Below are 16842 nucleotides of genomic sequence, written 5' to 3'. Positions count from 1 at the left end.
AGTGAAGGACAGCACGGAGTGGAGAGACACTTGATGCAAGAAGACCAAGTAGAAGACTTTTACAAACATCCAGGTTAGAGGACATGAAGGCCTGCACCAGGGTGGAGGCAGTATCAGAGGAAATAAGGGGGTATATTTAAAAAAATGTGAAGAAAAAAAATCAACAGAACTTGGCAACTGATTGGCTAGGTGGGGTGAGGGATAGTGAGAGATTCACACCTAGGTTGTGAATCTAGGTTACTGGGAGGTTGAATGGTAGAAGAATTGATTGTAGGTGTCCTCAAAGAGTTTAGCTACAAAGGGGAAGAGAGATATAGGACTATAGCTAGTACCAATGGATATAACAAGTGAGGGTTTTTGAGAATGGGGAAGATAAAGGAATGTTTGTAGACAGTAGGAAAACAGCCAATTGAGAAAGACTGAAGATAAGAGAGTGGGAATGATGGAACAATTTGTTGGAGAAGACAGGATGGAATAAAGATTGTCTAGAGGCAGTGAGGGTCCAGTTGAGATTATGTAACAAAGTTATAGTGAATTCTGTTAACACAGTTAATGATTTTTCCAACTTGGTTCAGCAGCACAAATACAAACAAATGTTTGGAAAGGCCTCACTACTGAGTGAGATAGTAAATTAGAGAGTAATTGCCCACATGTGTAGGAATCAACAAAATAAGAAAATCTTACCAATTTCCTTGTTCCATTATTTTCTATAGACCCCCAAAGTAGGACTATAGTATCCTAGATCTAAGACTGGAAAGGACCTCAGAGGGAATCTAGTGCAATAACCTCATTTTATAGAGGAGAAAACTGAGGCCCAGGGAAGGGAAGTGACTTGTATAAGGCCACATAAGTAGCAAAACCAATATTCTTTCCCCGGGACTACCCTGCCTGACTCATTTGGAAAAAGGAGTAGGGCACTATTTCAGGTAATGTATCACCTTTCTCTACAATTATGAATAATATATAATCACTTCCCAGGTACAAACTCCAAACCACATCACCTCCACTCCAGCCATCATCCTTACACTATAGCCAAGGGTAACCTTGAAGTCCATACTTCGAAACACCCTGGGCTCCAAGAGATGAGCTTTTGTCTTATACAGCAACAGGACTACACAACACTTCCTAGTCATCTCCACACCAAATTGCCACTCATATCCAATACCTCCTCTTCCACTTTCCAGCTCTTCTGTATGTCTTTTCCCATTAGAAGGTAAGCTCCTGGAGGGTAGAGATTGCCTTACAGACTTGTATTTGTATCCCTGGTGTTTAACATAGTGTCTGACACAGTGTTTATTAAATATTCTCTTTATCTATTTATGAAATATAGAGATTATTTATTTGGAATTATTTATTGGAATATTTGAAATCATTCAGCTACAAGCCCATTTAGGTCAGGTTTTTTAGTGTGGTACTCATTTGATAACATCTTAATTCTTCTTGGTCTATTTAAATCACTAAATTCTTACTTTAGCTTTGGTCATTCATATTTTTGTAAAGAATCTATTTCCTTTTAATCCTATAATATGTTAAGCTACCACTATGAGTAGTATTCCCTAATATTATAAATTTCTTTTGTGTATCTTGCGGTTGCTACTTTTTATTTGTAATTTTGTTATTTTCCATTTTCTCTATCTTTTTAGTATTAAATTTATCAATGACTCATCAACTAACTCAATCGGTTTAAAACATAGCTCCTGGTTTCAATTCAATTCAATTGTTCGTTCTTTTTCTAGTAGGTGTTTAAATAATACTTTTTGGATTGAAAACACCTCAGTTCTAAAGTGTTTGTTCCCTACAACCTTAGAGGAACATAGTGATTGTGTAAAAGTATGAGAGTCTGTTCCTTTCTACTTCAGCTCAATTGGACAAGCATTCATTTTTACATAAAAATATAGGCAATGAAAGGCTGTGGTTTAATTCCAGAGTTCGGATTTTTTTTTTTTATTTTTAAAAAATCAGATGTTATGCATCTTGAAATCCTCATCTCCCAATGAGCAAATATGTTTTATGTAATTATGAAAATAAGATCCAAACAATTTCAACTGCCATCTGAAAACGCTATTTTCAACTTCCTTTGCATTTTAAACTGTAAATGTTTTCTGTTTTCATAAAATGTTCAAAAGTAGCAGTCAATACTAAGCTCTCCCCAAACATCCCAAACTTGAAAGAATTTCAAGCTTGGGGATCCTCTAGTTGCAACCCCTGATTTTACAAAGACGGAAATGGGCTCAAAGAAAGGGACTTGTGGAAGGTCATGTAGGTAGTAAACACTGTGCCTTCCTCCCCAAGGTTATCTTCTAGCCGCTTCCTTTGAGTCTCAAATGTACCTTACATGTTAGAAGGCAAGCTCCCTGAGGGACCTTTATATCCCAGGTCATAGCACAAAGTGCTTACTTAATAAGTTCTTGTTAATTGATTAACTGCCCAGGTCTCTTGATTCCAAGTCTGGGACTCTTTCTATCACCCTGGGCCAAATATGTACCTGGAAGTCTTGGAACAGAGAGAAGGAGTTCAGGGTGTTGAGGTAAGCTTAGAGGAAATGTGAGGGAAAGAGTACTGATCTTTGCTCAACTAGGAAGGAGATCTGCCAGCAAAACTGTGCCAAGATAGGCTCCCATTATCTCCCCTCCCATCTACTTGGTGATTAGTACCAAAAGCCAGCTCCCAAGATCCAAAATCAATAAAGGGCATTAAGGTACCTACTGAAAAAGGAGAGCTGGAGAATGTGTGAACTGTTGGTAGGTTTGAGAAAGTTGGTAACAACAGAGATATCCAAATGAGAGCTGATCTGTACACAACACTTTTAAGGCAGATGTTCTCAACCTGGGGTCAATGGATAGATTTGAGGGTGTGTGTGATTATTTTCACTAACCTTTGTTTCTTTTGTAATCATCTGCATTGTATTTTATGCATTTGCAAAAACACTGTTCTGAGAAAGGGTGCATAGGCTTCACTGGACTGCCCAAGAAGTCCATGGGCACAAAAAAGGTGAACCTCTGCTCTAAGGTTGCTAAATCATATTCAGAAGATCAGAATTCACACAGATGTAGAGCTCATAGGGACCTCAGAGGTCATCTAGTAGTCCAACTCCCTCAAAAGAGGCCCTGAGAGAAGTATCTTTTCCAAGGTCATACAAATACCAGAATTTGAACACAGATCTTCTGACTCCTGAGTCAGTACTCTTTCCACCTGCCTTCAAAAAATCCTTAGTGCAAACGTTATCCTCTCCATTCTACAAATGAAGAAAATGAGTAACAAAGTTCATAGTCATCATTCGGACTCCAAGGGGACCTTGCCAGTAGGTTCACAGGCAGCCCCAGAAGTCTCAGTATCGATAAGTGCCACTTACTATGAAGAGTAAGGAAACCAGGTGGATGTGGTTTTAGACTCATTTTTGAAACTATTTTTTTTAAACAGGCAGAATCTGAAGCTGTGAAAACAACATGCTAAGGAAGATGTAAGAAGATCACGAGCTGCAATCACTCCAAAACTGTGGTTTAACTGCAGCTGAAAAGAGGCACATCTCTGTTTCTTGGAACTATCACCCGAGGTAACAAATGATAATTGTGTGTGTGATATACTAAGCCCATCGGAAGGCCCACTTGCCCCAATCCTTCCACAACTGAAGGGGTGGGGGTGGGGAAGAAGTTGCAGACCCCAAGACACCATCTGTTCTTCTTACTTAGAGCCGACCTAGCAAGGTACACTTCTTTACAGGATACTACAGGTGGGTTTTGCTTTCACAAACTGCAAAATACGGCCATATAAATGTACAAAACAAGTAGATGGCAGGATTTTGAGCTGCCAAGGAACCTTTCTAGTTCACCCCCCTCGGTTTACAGAGTACTCTCTCCATTCTGGATCAAGAGAGGGATAGTTCACATTATGAAAAGATTCACCAGCAGCATTCCTCTTGGTAAGAATGCTAAGTATTGATTAGGTTAGGAATGTGGCAAAGGAATGGCAAGCTCAAGAGTGAGAAGAGCACACTGCTGGGGCCACTTTAGAACCAACAGGAACAAAGAACAGTTCCCAAGGAAAACTCAGATAGTAGATTTAGAGGTAGCATGGACTTCGGAGGCCATCTAGTCCAATGGCCCCTTCTTTTTATATGTGAGGAAACTGAGGCTGAGAGTAATTCAGTGACTTGTCCAAGGTCACGTAGTTAGTAAGTGGTGCCAGGGGGAAATTGAACCTAAGCCTAGAACCAGGGCTTTCCCCTACTTAAAGTGAAAATAGGATTCAATTTATGAAAAGGCAATTGACAATATTTGTAACTTTTCAGGCATGTCTGCTGAGTTAAAGATAACCTGTAAATGACATCAGGCAAAGCTTCCCATCCAGAAGTTGAAATGGGTCACTTGGGAAAATATTGGGTTCCTCTTCAGTGGAGATCAAGCACTTAACTGATATATTGTAGCGAGGATTCTAATTTAGCTATAGGTCAGACTAAATGGCCTCTGCAGTTCCTCCCAGCTAGGAGAAACTGTTAACACAGCAGAATCTATTTTAAAAGCTCTCATATTTTGGTTCCCAAGAAACCCCATGTCATGAGTTTACATTTTCTGAGAATTACTAATATTCCCATGCAGATGGACTGCAGAGAGGTACCAAGTGGCCAAAAACTTTCCCTGCTTGCCAGTCCCTGAACCACCACTCACTGTTTGGGGTAAATCACTCTGCTGTCCCAGCAATCCCATTCTCTGGCTGTCTCCCATATGTGGACCCCTCATCTGTCCCAACTGCTGACGGCCCTGCCTTCCCAACTAAAATCCCACCACACACACACACACACACACACAGATACACGTGTTGTTTTCCCTATTAGATTGTGAGCTCCTTGAGTGCACAGACTGTCTTTTGTCATTTTATATGTCCAGCGTTTAGCACAGTGCCTGGCATCTAGTAGATGCTTGATAAATGTTTATTGAATTGAAGTGGTAAAAGGCAAGTGTGATCTAGGAAAGTTGGCATAATAAGCTTTTAAAATCTTTTACCATCCGAATATAAACTAGATTTGCTAACAAGAATGGAATGCCAGCTAGATTTCAGCATGGTTTAATGCAAAGAACCCAGTACTTAATTCAATTTTATTTTCAACTCTAAACTCCACCCCACCCCACCCCTGGCCCAAGGCAAGAAAGGCCTATCACAAACATGTATAGTCATGTAAAATAAATTCCTGCATTATCCATGTCCCATCCCTCCCCCCCCCAAAAGGGGGGGGGAGGGGGCAATGAAAATAAGCTTCATCAACATTTCTTCATCTGGCAATGGACATCAAGTTTCAGCAGTTCTTTGGAATTATGGTCAGTGACTGCGTTGATCAGAGTTCCTAAGCTTTTCAGTTGTCTTTACAAGAGCCGTTATTTTGTACTGTTCTAGTGAGAACTCAGTACTAGGGGTTCAAGTCCAGATTAGATCATTTGGCCTCTCCAAGGTCTTTCCCTTACCAACAAAATAGCTAACACTTAAAAGTGCTTGTAAAGAGCTGTTTACACAGGGTTACACAGGGTTGGGATGGTCCCACCTCACCAACACGAGGAGAGTGCTGGCTACCACAAGCTATTATTATATAGGTAAAATATCTAGCTGGTTGGGCTGGAGGGGTATGGTAGGAGAGGTAAGGGGTCAAGGAGATCAGAGTTCTACAGGTGGAAAGAACCTCAGTGGACAGATAATGAAACTTGAACTCAGGGAGGTGAAGAGATTTGCATAAGGTGACCTTGGTGGCAGAGGTGGGATCTGAACCTAGGTCCTTTCATTCCCTTCTACCAGGTCTTTCAAAAATAAATTTCATGCCAGTTTTACCAAAGTTCGGTATTCTACTTCCCCCTTTCCTCTCTACCCCACCCCTAGCAAGATTTGCAACAAATTTAAAAGGTTCCAATCTCAAACTATTGCATTATCGAAATCTTCCTGAGAATCACCCCAAAGACTAGTATAATCCTACCCTCATTTTCCTTGAATCGTGTTACATGATCTGTACTCACCTTCACATATTTATATTTAGATGACATGGCCTGTTCTGTTGGTCGTCTCTCCTAAATAGACTAAGGCTTTCACCCTGACCTTTCATCCTGAAAACAGAAACCAGTTTTGGTAATTGGCCCCTTTTAAAATTCAAAGTAGACAAAAAGTTTTCAATTTGGTGCCTGAAGGCAACCACATCTCTAGCACAGGACCCTTCCGGGTCCCTGATGTAAGGCAGTTCTTGGATTAAAATCAGACTTCTTGATGTCTTGGGGAGGGGGTAGGGAAAGGAAAAAATTTTTGGAATTCAAAATCTTATGAAAATGAATGTTGAAAACTATCTTTACATGCAATTGGAATAAAAATATTTTCATTTTTAAAAAAGCAAAAGGGGGAGCATGAAAAGGATCAACAATATCCAGTCTGCTTTCTAAAATCCTCTTTGGAGATTTGTAGGAACTTGCGACATTAGTTAGAATTGTATTTAGAGCTCAAAGGGACCTGGAAAGATAATTTATCCACTCTATTCTATTGTCTTCAGGCAGGCATTCGGCATTCTAATGGCTTCAGTGAAAGAGGAGAGGGAATCAGGGTGGCTGTCTCAGCAGTTATGGCCTAAAGTCACCCAGATGTCACAAGTGTGTTAGCCGTTGTACAACAAAAAAATGTTTTGCCTACCCAGGCAAAAACCTTGGGGGAGGGGGAGGTAATTTTCAGTGTCAAAATTGCCAGCAGGTGACGGTAAAGTTTTCCTTTTTGTTCCAAAATATTTATAAAAGCTTTTCATAAATGACAAAGAGCAGGAAACTAAAGATTGTGCTTTAAGAAATTATAGGCTGAAACCTAGGAAGGTCTGGTATGAACTGATTCAGAGTGAAGTAAGCAGAACCAAGACAACAATTTATACAATAAAAACTTTGAAAGACATAAGGACTCTGATCAATATAGTGAACAATCATGATTACAGCAGACTGATGACAAACTATGTTACTGACTCTCCTGAAGAGGTGGATTCAAGACATAGACTAAGACATACATTTTAGAAATGTTGACAAGTGGAAATCTGATGCATATTTTATGAGGGTTTTTTTAATGGTGGGGACAGAAAAGAAAATAAATGCCTTTTAATTGAAAAACAAAAAGAGGGGAAAAAAATCCTAAAGTGGTCCTTAATCTGTTTGATCAAGGAGTGGCACACTAGGTGGAAGGCTAGCAAGGCTCTTCCTGGACTTGAGAACAGTATAAAGCCTCTGCAAACTAGGGGACAGACATACCCTTTCATTTCTGAAGCGGAATGAGATCATACATATGATATGTATATTACTTAAATGCTGAAAACTGGAAAAACATTTTAGGCACCTCACAGATGTCTTACACTGTTGGGAATTTAGCAAAGGGTTCATACATTTGCGAATGGGTCAACAATCAGAAAACTTTTTTTTTTCATGTAATGAAATTTCTTCTCCAAAATATCATTAGATGACCCATTAAAAATAGAAAAAAGAAAAGCATGGCAGAAAATAGATGGAGTAGGGGAGGAGAAGAGAGTCAGTTAATAAAGCAGTAAGACAGCTGGCCAAGCCAGATCAGCTAACTGAAGGTCACCATATATGACTACTACGGATTTTTAGTAGCAGATAACAATGAAGTCTGATAAAATAAAGGAACAAGAAACTATGGATGGACAAGACGCCAACCCTTTTGTAAGGAAACACTATCTGAGAAATATCCTTTGCTCTCCCATAAAGCCATTTCTTCGAGAGGAAATATCTTTATGAAAACCTTCGTGTGGAAAAATGGAAAATCCATGTTACGTGAACTTTCAAAAGCTCAACCACAAAAAAGTTTTCAAAATTACTTGAGGAATAACACCTACACAAAGATATCAAGAATGTTATTCTCTAAATTACCAGAAAGGGAAAACCTTGGGAAAGGAGAACAAAGATAATGGTTTAACAGAATAAAAGGAAAGTAAAAATTAACCTAAAATAGGTTTAATGTTTAGATTGTAAAAACACATTTTTGTTGCACAAAATTTTCATTTCTGCCAAATTAGTGTCCTGTACATAAAACAGGCTCTACGAAATCAAGCTTTTGTATAGGGCATAAAAATGCACACATTTTTTAAAATCCCATTTCTAAATATTAACTTGTTTCCTTTGTAGGAAGATACTTTTGTCCTAAGATGGCCACAATTTTATAAGAATACTGAAATCTAATAAGGAGAATATTGACTTTGAATTGGAACTTCCCCCAAACCAACTGTAAACAATATAAATATGCCTAAAATTGGGCAAAAGCAAATTTACAAAACTGAGATATCTTTAATACATGATGACTTCTAACTCAGTTTAATCAAGTGATTTACATTCAAAACTTGAGACCAAATTGAGCAGACAAGGGAAATATAACAAATAGCTAAGAATCATTCTTATAAATTATTTTATGTCTTACCATTTTATGTTTGCTGTTTCCAGTACGTAACTGACTGCTGTTGAGTAGCCTACTTTTCAAGAACACTCAGTTTTTTGCCCGTCTTTGAGGGGTGGGAGTGGGAAGGCTTGCATGGAAATTTAGTTTTAAAACTTCTGCGATCCTCTGAGGAGTTGGGAGCTTCTTTACTGACAAGAACTGAGTCCAATTCAAAAACAGTTGCATTACTTCAAAAAAATTCATAAGGACTGTTTTCCATTTTGGTTCAATTATTTGATATTTGAAAATAAAATACTTAAGATCAATGCTACCATAAATATCCTTCCCCATCTAGTAGCCCTTGTCACTAAAAAGCATTAGAAACTGACAAAACAGTTTCTCAAGAAGAAAATGACCCAGCAAGCTTTTCAACCTCAATTAAGCAAGCATTTGTTAAGCACTTACTATGTGCCAGGCACTGTGAGACACAATATGCACTATCTTCTTTATATTCCAAAATTTTTCCAAGATCTCTGCTATAGGTTTCTTAGCACACTAAAACTAGTAAGTAATCCCTCTGGCATCTCTTTCCCAAATTGCCTACATCTCCAAAATTCCCTTGCTAATGTCACAAAACTTAGCTTCCTCCTAGGAAGAGCTGTACCTTTTCAATTGTATTTGCTCTCTTAACTTCATCTGAAAACTCTTCTATCGAATGAAGTTGAGTTGTTCATCACTCAAATCATAAATCCAACAGGACTCCTTAAAAAGAGGCAAAGTTTCTTGACCCTGCCACAAAGAACATACCCATTTGGTGATATGTATGAAGTGCTTTCAATAATATTTCTTAACGTGACAGTAACAGTTTTGATTTATTTTTAGTATGTTCATCAACAAGAGTTATGATTTACATGTTACCACTTTAGGTTCACTATCAGTTTAGCGAATCCAACCTTTCATAACTAACTATAGATCATTACAACCTAAGTGATCATGTCACACTATGGTTGACTCTCTTTTCATTTGTTAAAACAAATTTCATTTTACCTTTGAAGGTCATTGAAATATCTTCAACACTAACCAGGTTAGTTAATGACTTTTTTTGGAGACAATTTCACAAAGCAGTCATTTTTAACAGCTTTAGCCCACATTAGAAGACATTTAAAACAATCATGATTGCATAGCTTGTCTACTTTAAGTTATTAACCCAATTAGTGCTTTATTCACATTAAAAAACTTGTACAATTTGTTACAAATATAAAACAGTGCTGTTTTCCATACATTATATCAACTTTGAAACAAACACTTAAAAGACATGGTAAAAGAATTCCTATAAACATAACATTTCCATCAGGATAAAGCTTACTTTTAGCTGCCCTCCCCCCATCCCATGTGATTCAAAAAGAGCAAACATACAACATACTGTAGGTTTATTTTTATTCAAAAAGTTACTGTCTCAAGACATAAATACAAATCAGAAAACAGTACAATTAGGACAATAGAATGTGGAGGACAACAGGTTAAGGTAAATATATAAAACATTTTTAGCTGGTTGAAAACAAAGCTGTAAGAACTGCTTTCACAAAGAAATGCTCCTTTTTCAAGAGTGAGAAAAAAAATCAACTTAAGTTTAAAATCATATATACAGTCCTCTCAGCAGCTCTATTAAATGCAGTGGTGTGGAAAACAACATAGGCAGTACTTTCAGACATGAGAATATTTGTTTATGAAAGTGAGTTAGGCAGGTCTGGTTTGGGGCTGGTTAGTAGCCCCATGATTTAGTAAAATATTTAGCTTTGATCACAATCCCTTAGATAATATATGGTTTTTGGCTACCACAGCCCAATGCTTACTTTTGGGAATCTAAAAACAGGAAGCCTTTCTTCAAATTCACCTATCTGGGGATGTTCTTGTATTGCAAGCATAGTAAGGCATGGAATGATTAAAAGAATATACCTCAAGAACTGAGAGACAACTGACAAAAAATATACATTATGTAATATAAGTTAATATTTTGTTTAAAATGATGTCTAGCTGCCTAAGCCTAGCAAAATGAGTTGATGTCAAAATGGCAGGTCGCCACTTTCTGTTTGATTTGTTTGTGAAAGGACACAAAATGAAGTTTAAAGCTTAGCTTTCAAAGAATATTATGGGTTATGAATTTCTATTATCCCATCTAATTTACATACAGAGGAAATGTACTGTAACCTGTTAGAAGTATCTTTAACCTGAAGACTGCTTGCAAAGACAGATAGATAAAACAATATAAAATACAAATTTAAAAATCATTTTAAAGCATGGAACACTCATGCTTTTCTATTTTTAAACATTGTTAAACTTTCAATATATTTCTGAAACCTCATAATTTTAAGTTGGAATTTAAAAGTAAGAAAAAACTAAACAAACTGCGCAATTATAAAATCAGCACCAATTTATATATATATATAATTTTATTTAAAATTTAGATTCCCTATTCCCACACTCTAATAAGCTGTATAATTTTTGTTTAGAATTTTCTGCAAACATACTACAATAAGCTTCTTTTATTTGGAGACAAAATACAGTGGCACTACTGGAAGGAATTTCACAACATTACATTTTTTTTCTTAAAGGACAAGCAAACTTTCAGGGTTGATAATGGGCAAGCATGTCTGAGATTGGTTACCTTCTGGCAGTTCACTGCATCTGGATATTTCTGAGAAGGCTAGAGAAGCTTTTGGATTTTAAAAATATCTTAAAATACATTTTAGGTGAAAAAAATTGTAAAAGTTCTGCTTAAGTTTACTTTTCTCCATGATTACAGCACTTAAAACAAAGCTTCTGTTGATTGAAGTTTTGAGCATTTAAATTTAAAATGCCAAACTCTTCTGTTCTACAATCCCAGGATGGGAAAAATTAATCCATCTGTCATTTCAGTTCATGGATGTAAACAAAAATCCAGCAGAGGTTATAATTATTTAGTACACCCACTAAATAAATGTGTGAGAAAAGGACTCATATCTTTATCAAGTACCTCTCAGATTATGGTTAGATTAAACACAAGAGGGAATACTTATGATTCAAAATCAACTGATAGCACATAAATAAAATATTTGCTTTCCAACAAAAACTGTAGCTTATCCTCAAATTGTTTACTTGTCCTTTACTTTTCTTTTTTTTTTTCAGGCAAACAAAACTGCCTCTCACAATGCACTTGATCTTGGTAGGCATGTTTCATTCTCCTTAGAGAAAAATCTGTACAGAATTTCACTGTATCTACTACCCCAACTTTATTGAAAAACTTCCTCTTCCACTTAGAAAATGACTTCACCACAGATTAAAACATTGACACCCCAAGAACCTAATGAGAGAGGAAAAGAGATTGTTAAAAAAACAAGCATATATTTGATCACTTTTTCTATATAACTAACAGAAAAAAAGGCTTGCAGTCAGCATAATGAAGCGTTTATGATGGCCTACAAGAGATAACCCATCTTTCTTGCTAACTTATTTGTGAATGGCACATTTGTTTCTTACCAAGAATGCAATGATAAAATCAGGATTAATCTTACATGTACAACTAAGGAAAGAAGACTCAAAGACATTGAAATAAAAGTTAATATTTTGCTTCATCTCAGGTTCACTTTCATACAGAATAGAGGAAAAAAAGTGAGGACCTGATTCCAGTGCACTAGCTGTACTCAAATCTGTAGAACTATCAAAGCTGTACAACTATCAAAGAGCAAGCATGTGGCACATAGCAAAGAGAAGACTTCCAAGGCAGAGGTTCTTCACCTCTTTTGTGTCATGAAAAACCATTTGATGGTCTTGTGAAGCCTAGGGATTCCTCAGAATAATGTTTGGAAATAACTGAAGGAAATCCTACATTTCTTAGGGAATCCAACATTTACTTTCCCCCATTCCAGGTTAAGAACCCTTGTTCTGGGAAAAGAATAGTCACTACAAACACAATCTCATAACTTATCAGTGTTAGTTGCCAACTACTAGGCAACTAAAGAGAATAGCAGAGGGGCAGAAGTACGTTTCTTTTAAAGGAAGAGGAGGAGTCTGGGTTTTTGTTAAATATTCACTAAAAATTCACTAAAAATTTATTCTGCCAGTAAAGTTAAAATGAAAGAATCATCTTTTTGGTCCAGTAGAAAGATAGGACAAACTTGAATGGGTCAAGATTCATGTCAGGATTCAGGATTACAGCTGGAATCAGAAAAACTAAGTACCATCACAATGAAGTCCATGAGGCATTCAAATTATTTCCCTAGAATAATGACATTATGAGACTAAGGAAGATACTGACTCCAGACATATCTGTAAGGAATTAAAAAAGAAAACTAAGTACTTTGAACTCTGTAGGGGAAGGAAAAAATGCATCATTCTCTCTTTTTCCTGGTACTTTGGTTTTGTGGTTACAATCCAGATGGGTCAAAATTAGCTACAATAATAATGCCAAGAGTACTTAAGGTTTTATATACAGAACATGTATGCAGGAATCTTTGTTGTATTTAACAGGCTAACAATAGATGAATCAAGCACTGGTTCCATGGACTAGGCACTGGGACATGGGAATACCTTTGCTATGTTATATCTTCTTTGTAATGCAATGGTATTTTAGCAATATTGCTCTACAGACAATTTTGATGAAGAAAAAGCAGAAATCATCAAGGAACCTTGTTCTCAATGTCTCCTTGTTTTTTTAACCCAAAACAGGCTTGTTCAAACAAGGATTTATAGCTAAATAAGAATATACACACACATAAAAAAAGTTATCTTGGAATTATATCTAAGAAGGGCTGACCTGTATGTGGAGGAAAAAGGCAATGTCACAACACTTCTAGATGGTAGGTTGCATATATTTAAAAATAGGACACCTTAAAAATAATCTGCTAAAAAAATCTTTTTATATTAGTTGATGCTAGTATTTCATTAGAATAGATCTAAGAACTGTTTTACAATGACCTCAGGACTGCCTGTGGGAAACTGTGGTATAGTCAGAAGTATATTGCTTTCAGTTTTATATCACCTTCCAGGTAGGAACTCTTTTTTCGGTTTTTTTCTCTCATTTTCATTAGGAAAACAAATAACATCAGTCTGAAGAGAGAATCATGGAATGTTAGAGCTGTAAAACCTGAGAGATCAAATAGTCTAACCTCCTCATTTACAGATGAGAAGCCTTGTGTCTTAGTAAAGATCCTAAGTCTAGTGTAACTTTTATTGCATTATGCCATGCTAATTCCCTCACATACTTTTTAAAAGTATTATAGTATTTTATTACATAATATCTGTGTTGCTTTCTAATTGTTTGCTATGTAGATTACAAGTTCCCTGGAAGTAGGGATCAGATAAAAGAACTTGTTACAGTAGAAACTTGACTGACTGGTAGAATTTAACTCCATTACTCTAAAAAATTCCACTATACAAAGATGTCCTTAGTTCCCATTCCCTAATTGTAAATTTATTTCTACAGAGATGTTTAAAAGCAACAAGTCACTGGTGATGACATATTTGATCATTATCAGTGCCTTCAGTACAAGTTTATACATATAAGCAAAGAATTCAAACTTCAATTTTCATATCAGTGTCTACACATGATCCCAGAAGCAGAAGATATTCTAAAAAAATGTTAAAAAGGCTGACGTGAAAATTTGTTTAAAACATCAAAGAATTTATTTTTTTAAGAAAAACCTCAATAATAAGTAGAATGACTTAATGTTTCATGCTGCATATTTCAAGCACCTTGTTATTCAAATATCCTTGTTATACATGTTTAAAAAAAAAGTCCATCTCCAAAAGTGAGTTATAAAAAGGTCAGGGCAATATAAGAGGACAGAAATTCAAATCGATATTTTAAAAAATCCAGTTCTCTATTGCAGCAAAACTAAAACCAGAAAGAAAGCATTTCATAAACTAGAATAGAAACACAAAATAGATTTGTTTTGCTTAATGAAGTTTACATTATAATTTTTCATTGGTAAAACTTGGGGTGAAATTGTGAAAATGCTACACAAGTACCTTGAAATAATTAAATCAATGTCTTAATTTGAAAAAAAATTTCACCATTTTTAAAAGTACCTAACCACATAATGTTGACCTACTGCCATCATGTGGTGATAATGAGGAAATGAAGATTTCAATTCTACAGCATGTGGGAAAGCCAACTGAGACTGACAAAAATCACAAAACAGCAACCACTCATGGAATTTGCAGCGGGGTCTTGAACAAATAATCAATCTGTGCCTTTCACAATAAGAGTGATGTGTAAAACATAATACAAAGCTGTAAAGTCACAGTTTTGTGAACTTTATCTTTCTATACTGACCTATAGTTTTAAACTACAACATTAAAAAAATAAATTAAATACTACTCTTTCATCCATTTTATCAAGACTATCCCTAGTATTCTACAGGTCAAAGATAATATTTCGTAAACACAAATTTCCATAATGGCAACCTGCCTTTCTCTCAGGATATTATAAAAAAAATTTTTATTGTGATTTTTTCATATTAAGAAAATATTTAAAAATTATTTTGGCTAAACACTTAATTTACTTTTAATGTCTACTCTGAATCTTTCTAAAATTTATTAGTTTTTGTCTTAGGACACAAAATATTGAATTTAATTCAATATAGTGTTGATGACTGCTATTCTGAGAGTTAGTTCCCATTGTCTATAATGTAAAGATTAGGTTGAATAGATATTGAGCTAAAGAGATACTTTTTAAACTAATGTTTGGTGAGTGAGTATAAAGAATTTCCTACCAATTATTGTTCAAAATTGTTGGTATATACAGCCTTGTAAGATACTGTGACTGTACAAACAGTGGCTCTCTACATTCTAGGAGGTTAGACTAAATGACTTCTGAGTCTAACTCCAGCTCTAAGATTCCCTCTCAAACTTCAAGGGCTAAAAAGAAATCATACTAAATGAGGATTCTAGTTAATTAACATATTATTAGAAATAAAGTAGATGCCCACTGAGTTGTGGTTAAACAAAGTATGGTACAAAAAGTAATGTCATAGTACTATGCTACAAGAAATGATGAGTATAAAAAACATAGGGAGGTATGAAAAGCCTCACATTGAAGAGATAAAAAAGCACCTCTCTCCCTCCCTTCTTTGCATAGATAGGGAATACAACACAAGCTATTAAGACTTGATATTTTGGTCAATTTTGCTGAACTGATATTTCTCTTCCTTTTTTATTCTGTTATGAGGGATGGCTCTCTGGATAGCAGAAGGGGAAAGAATATGGTGACAAATGAAAGTGATATAATAAAATTCCAATAATGTGAAAGAAAATCTTAAAATTTAAAAAGAATTCTCCATTCCCTATCAATCCTCAATTCTTCCCAAATGTTAAATCATTTAATTTTCATTTGTTGTGTTTGTCCTTCATTCTCGGAAGAGGACCATGACATCAAGATGATGACATGACTTGCAGATGACTTTGATTTGAGTGAGGGAGAACTGTGCAAGGTCACCAACCTCACTTTCTTTTTCTGAGCCATCTGGGTCCAGCGGCCTGATATTCATCAGGACGACTAGGATACAAATGTGAGACCCTGGCCCTTTCAGGCTAAGGTGGTATCACATTCTCATGTAGAGTGAGATACACCCATTCAATGAACAGGCTTCTTTAAATTACTCAAGGAATGGCCCCTTTAATCCCAAGAAAAAATCAAACTGGGAGGGGAAGACCTTCAGGGTTCCTGGGTAAAAGAGAAACAATTACTATTTAGTTATTACATCCACCCTATGCTAGGTGGGTGGGGACTCGTTATGCAGTCTATGAGTTCCAGAGTGAATTGGGTTTAAGGTTTGATCTTTGAGCAAGAATTTAATTTTCATAGAATTTCTTCCAACAGCCTATTACGTTGGTATAAATAACTAAGTATTCAAATTAAAGCTGTAACACACTGTTAGATTCAGGGATTTCGTCCATAAGTTTATCTATTTGTTTTATGATTTCTTTTTTCACCAGAGTAGGATTCATGGGGGGGGGGGGGGGGGGGGGGGGGGGGAGATAGGATAGAGAGTTATGTATTAGGAAATGACTTGGAAGTTAAAAAAAAAAAAAGGCCATCAAGTAATCAAAAACAAATTTCCAATAACCTAATTCAGTTTCATCAAGTGAAACTGAAATCATCAAATAGGTTAATATTTGTAAAATGGTTTAAAAATTGTAAAACAAAAAAATATGGAGTATTAAGTGCTTACTATGTGCCAAGCACTGTGTTAAGCGCTAGAGATACAAAATCAAGATTTTTCCCTAATCTCACAGTTTACAATTGAAAGGAGAAAGACAACACAATAAAGAGAATTGGGGGGAAAGGGGGCGGCCCACACTGCATGTTAAGAAAAGGACTTGTGCTTCTGTATCTCAGCAAGTAATAGTTTTATATGAGTAAAATCTCTAAAAGTTCTCATACCTATGCATATGTAAGTAACACAGAAACAAACT

General features: G+C 36.0%; 1 protein-coding gene across 1 annotated transcript in view; it reads right to left on the bottom strand.

Annotated features, from left to right (window-relative positions):
* Positions 1–9808: 9808 nt before the first annotated feature.
* The window catches only part of STAG2 (STAG2 cohesin complex component), a 130945-nt gene continuing 123911 nt past the window's right edge, over positions 9809–16842 (bottom strand). Inside the window, exon 34 of the mRNA XM_072625877.1 lies at positions 9809–11728. Coding sequence (XP_072481978.1) covers positions 11705–11728 — 24 coding nt within the window. The 3' untranslated portion in view covers positions 9809–11704. The remainder of the gene's footprint in view (positions 11729–16842) is intronic.

The sequence above is a fragment of the Notamacropus eugenii genome, chromosome X (genome assembly GCF_028372415.1).
Source record: "Notamacropus eugenii isolate mMacEug1 chromosome X, mMacEug1.pri_v2, whole genome shotgun sequence".
In the NCBI taxonomy this organism is placed as follows: Eukaryota; Metazoa; Chordata; class Mammalia; order Diprotodontia; family Macropodidae; genus Notamacropus; species Notamacropus eugenii.
Note: the sequence above shows the minus strand (reverse complement) of the source record. Positions and strands in the feature narration are given on the sequence as shown.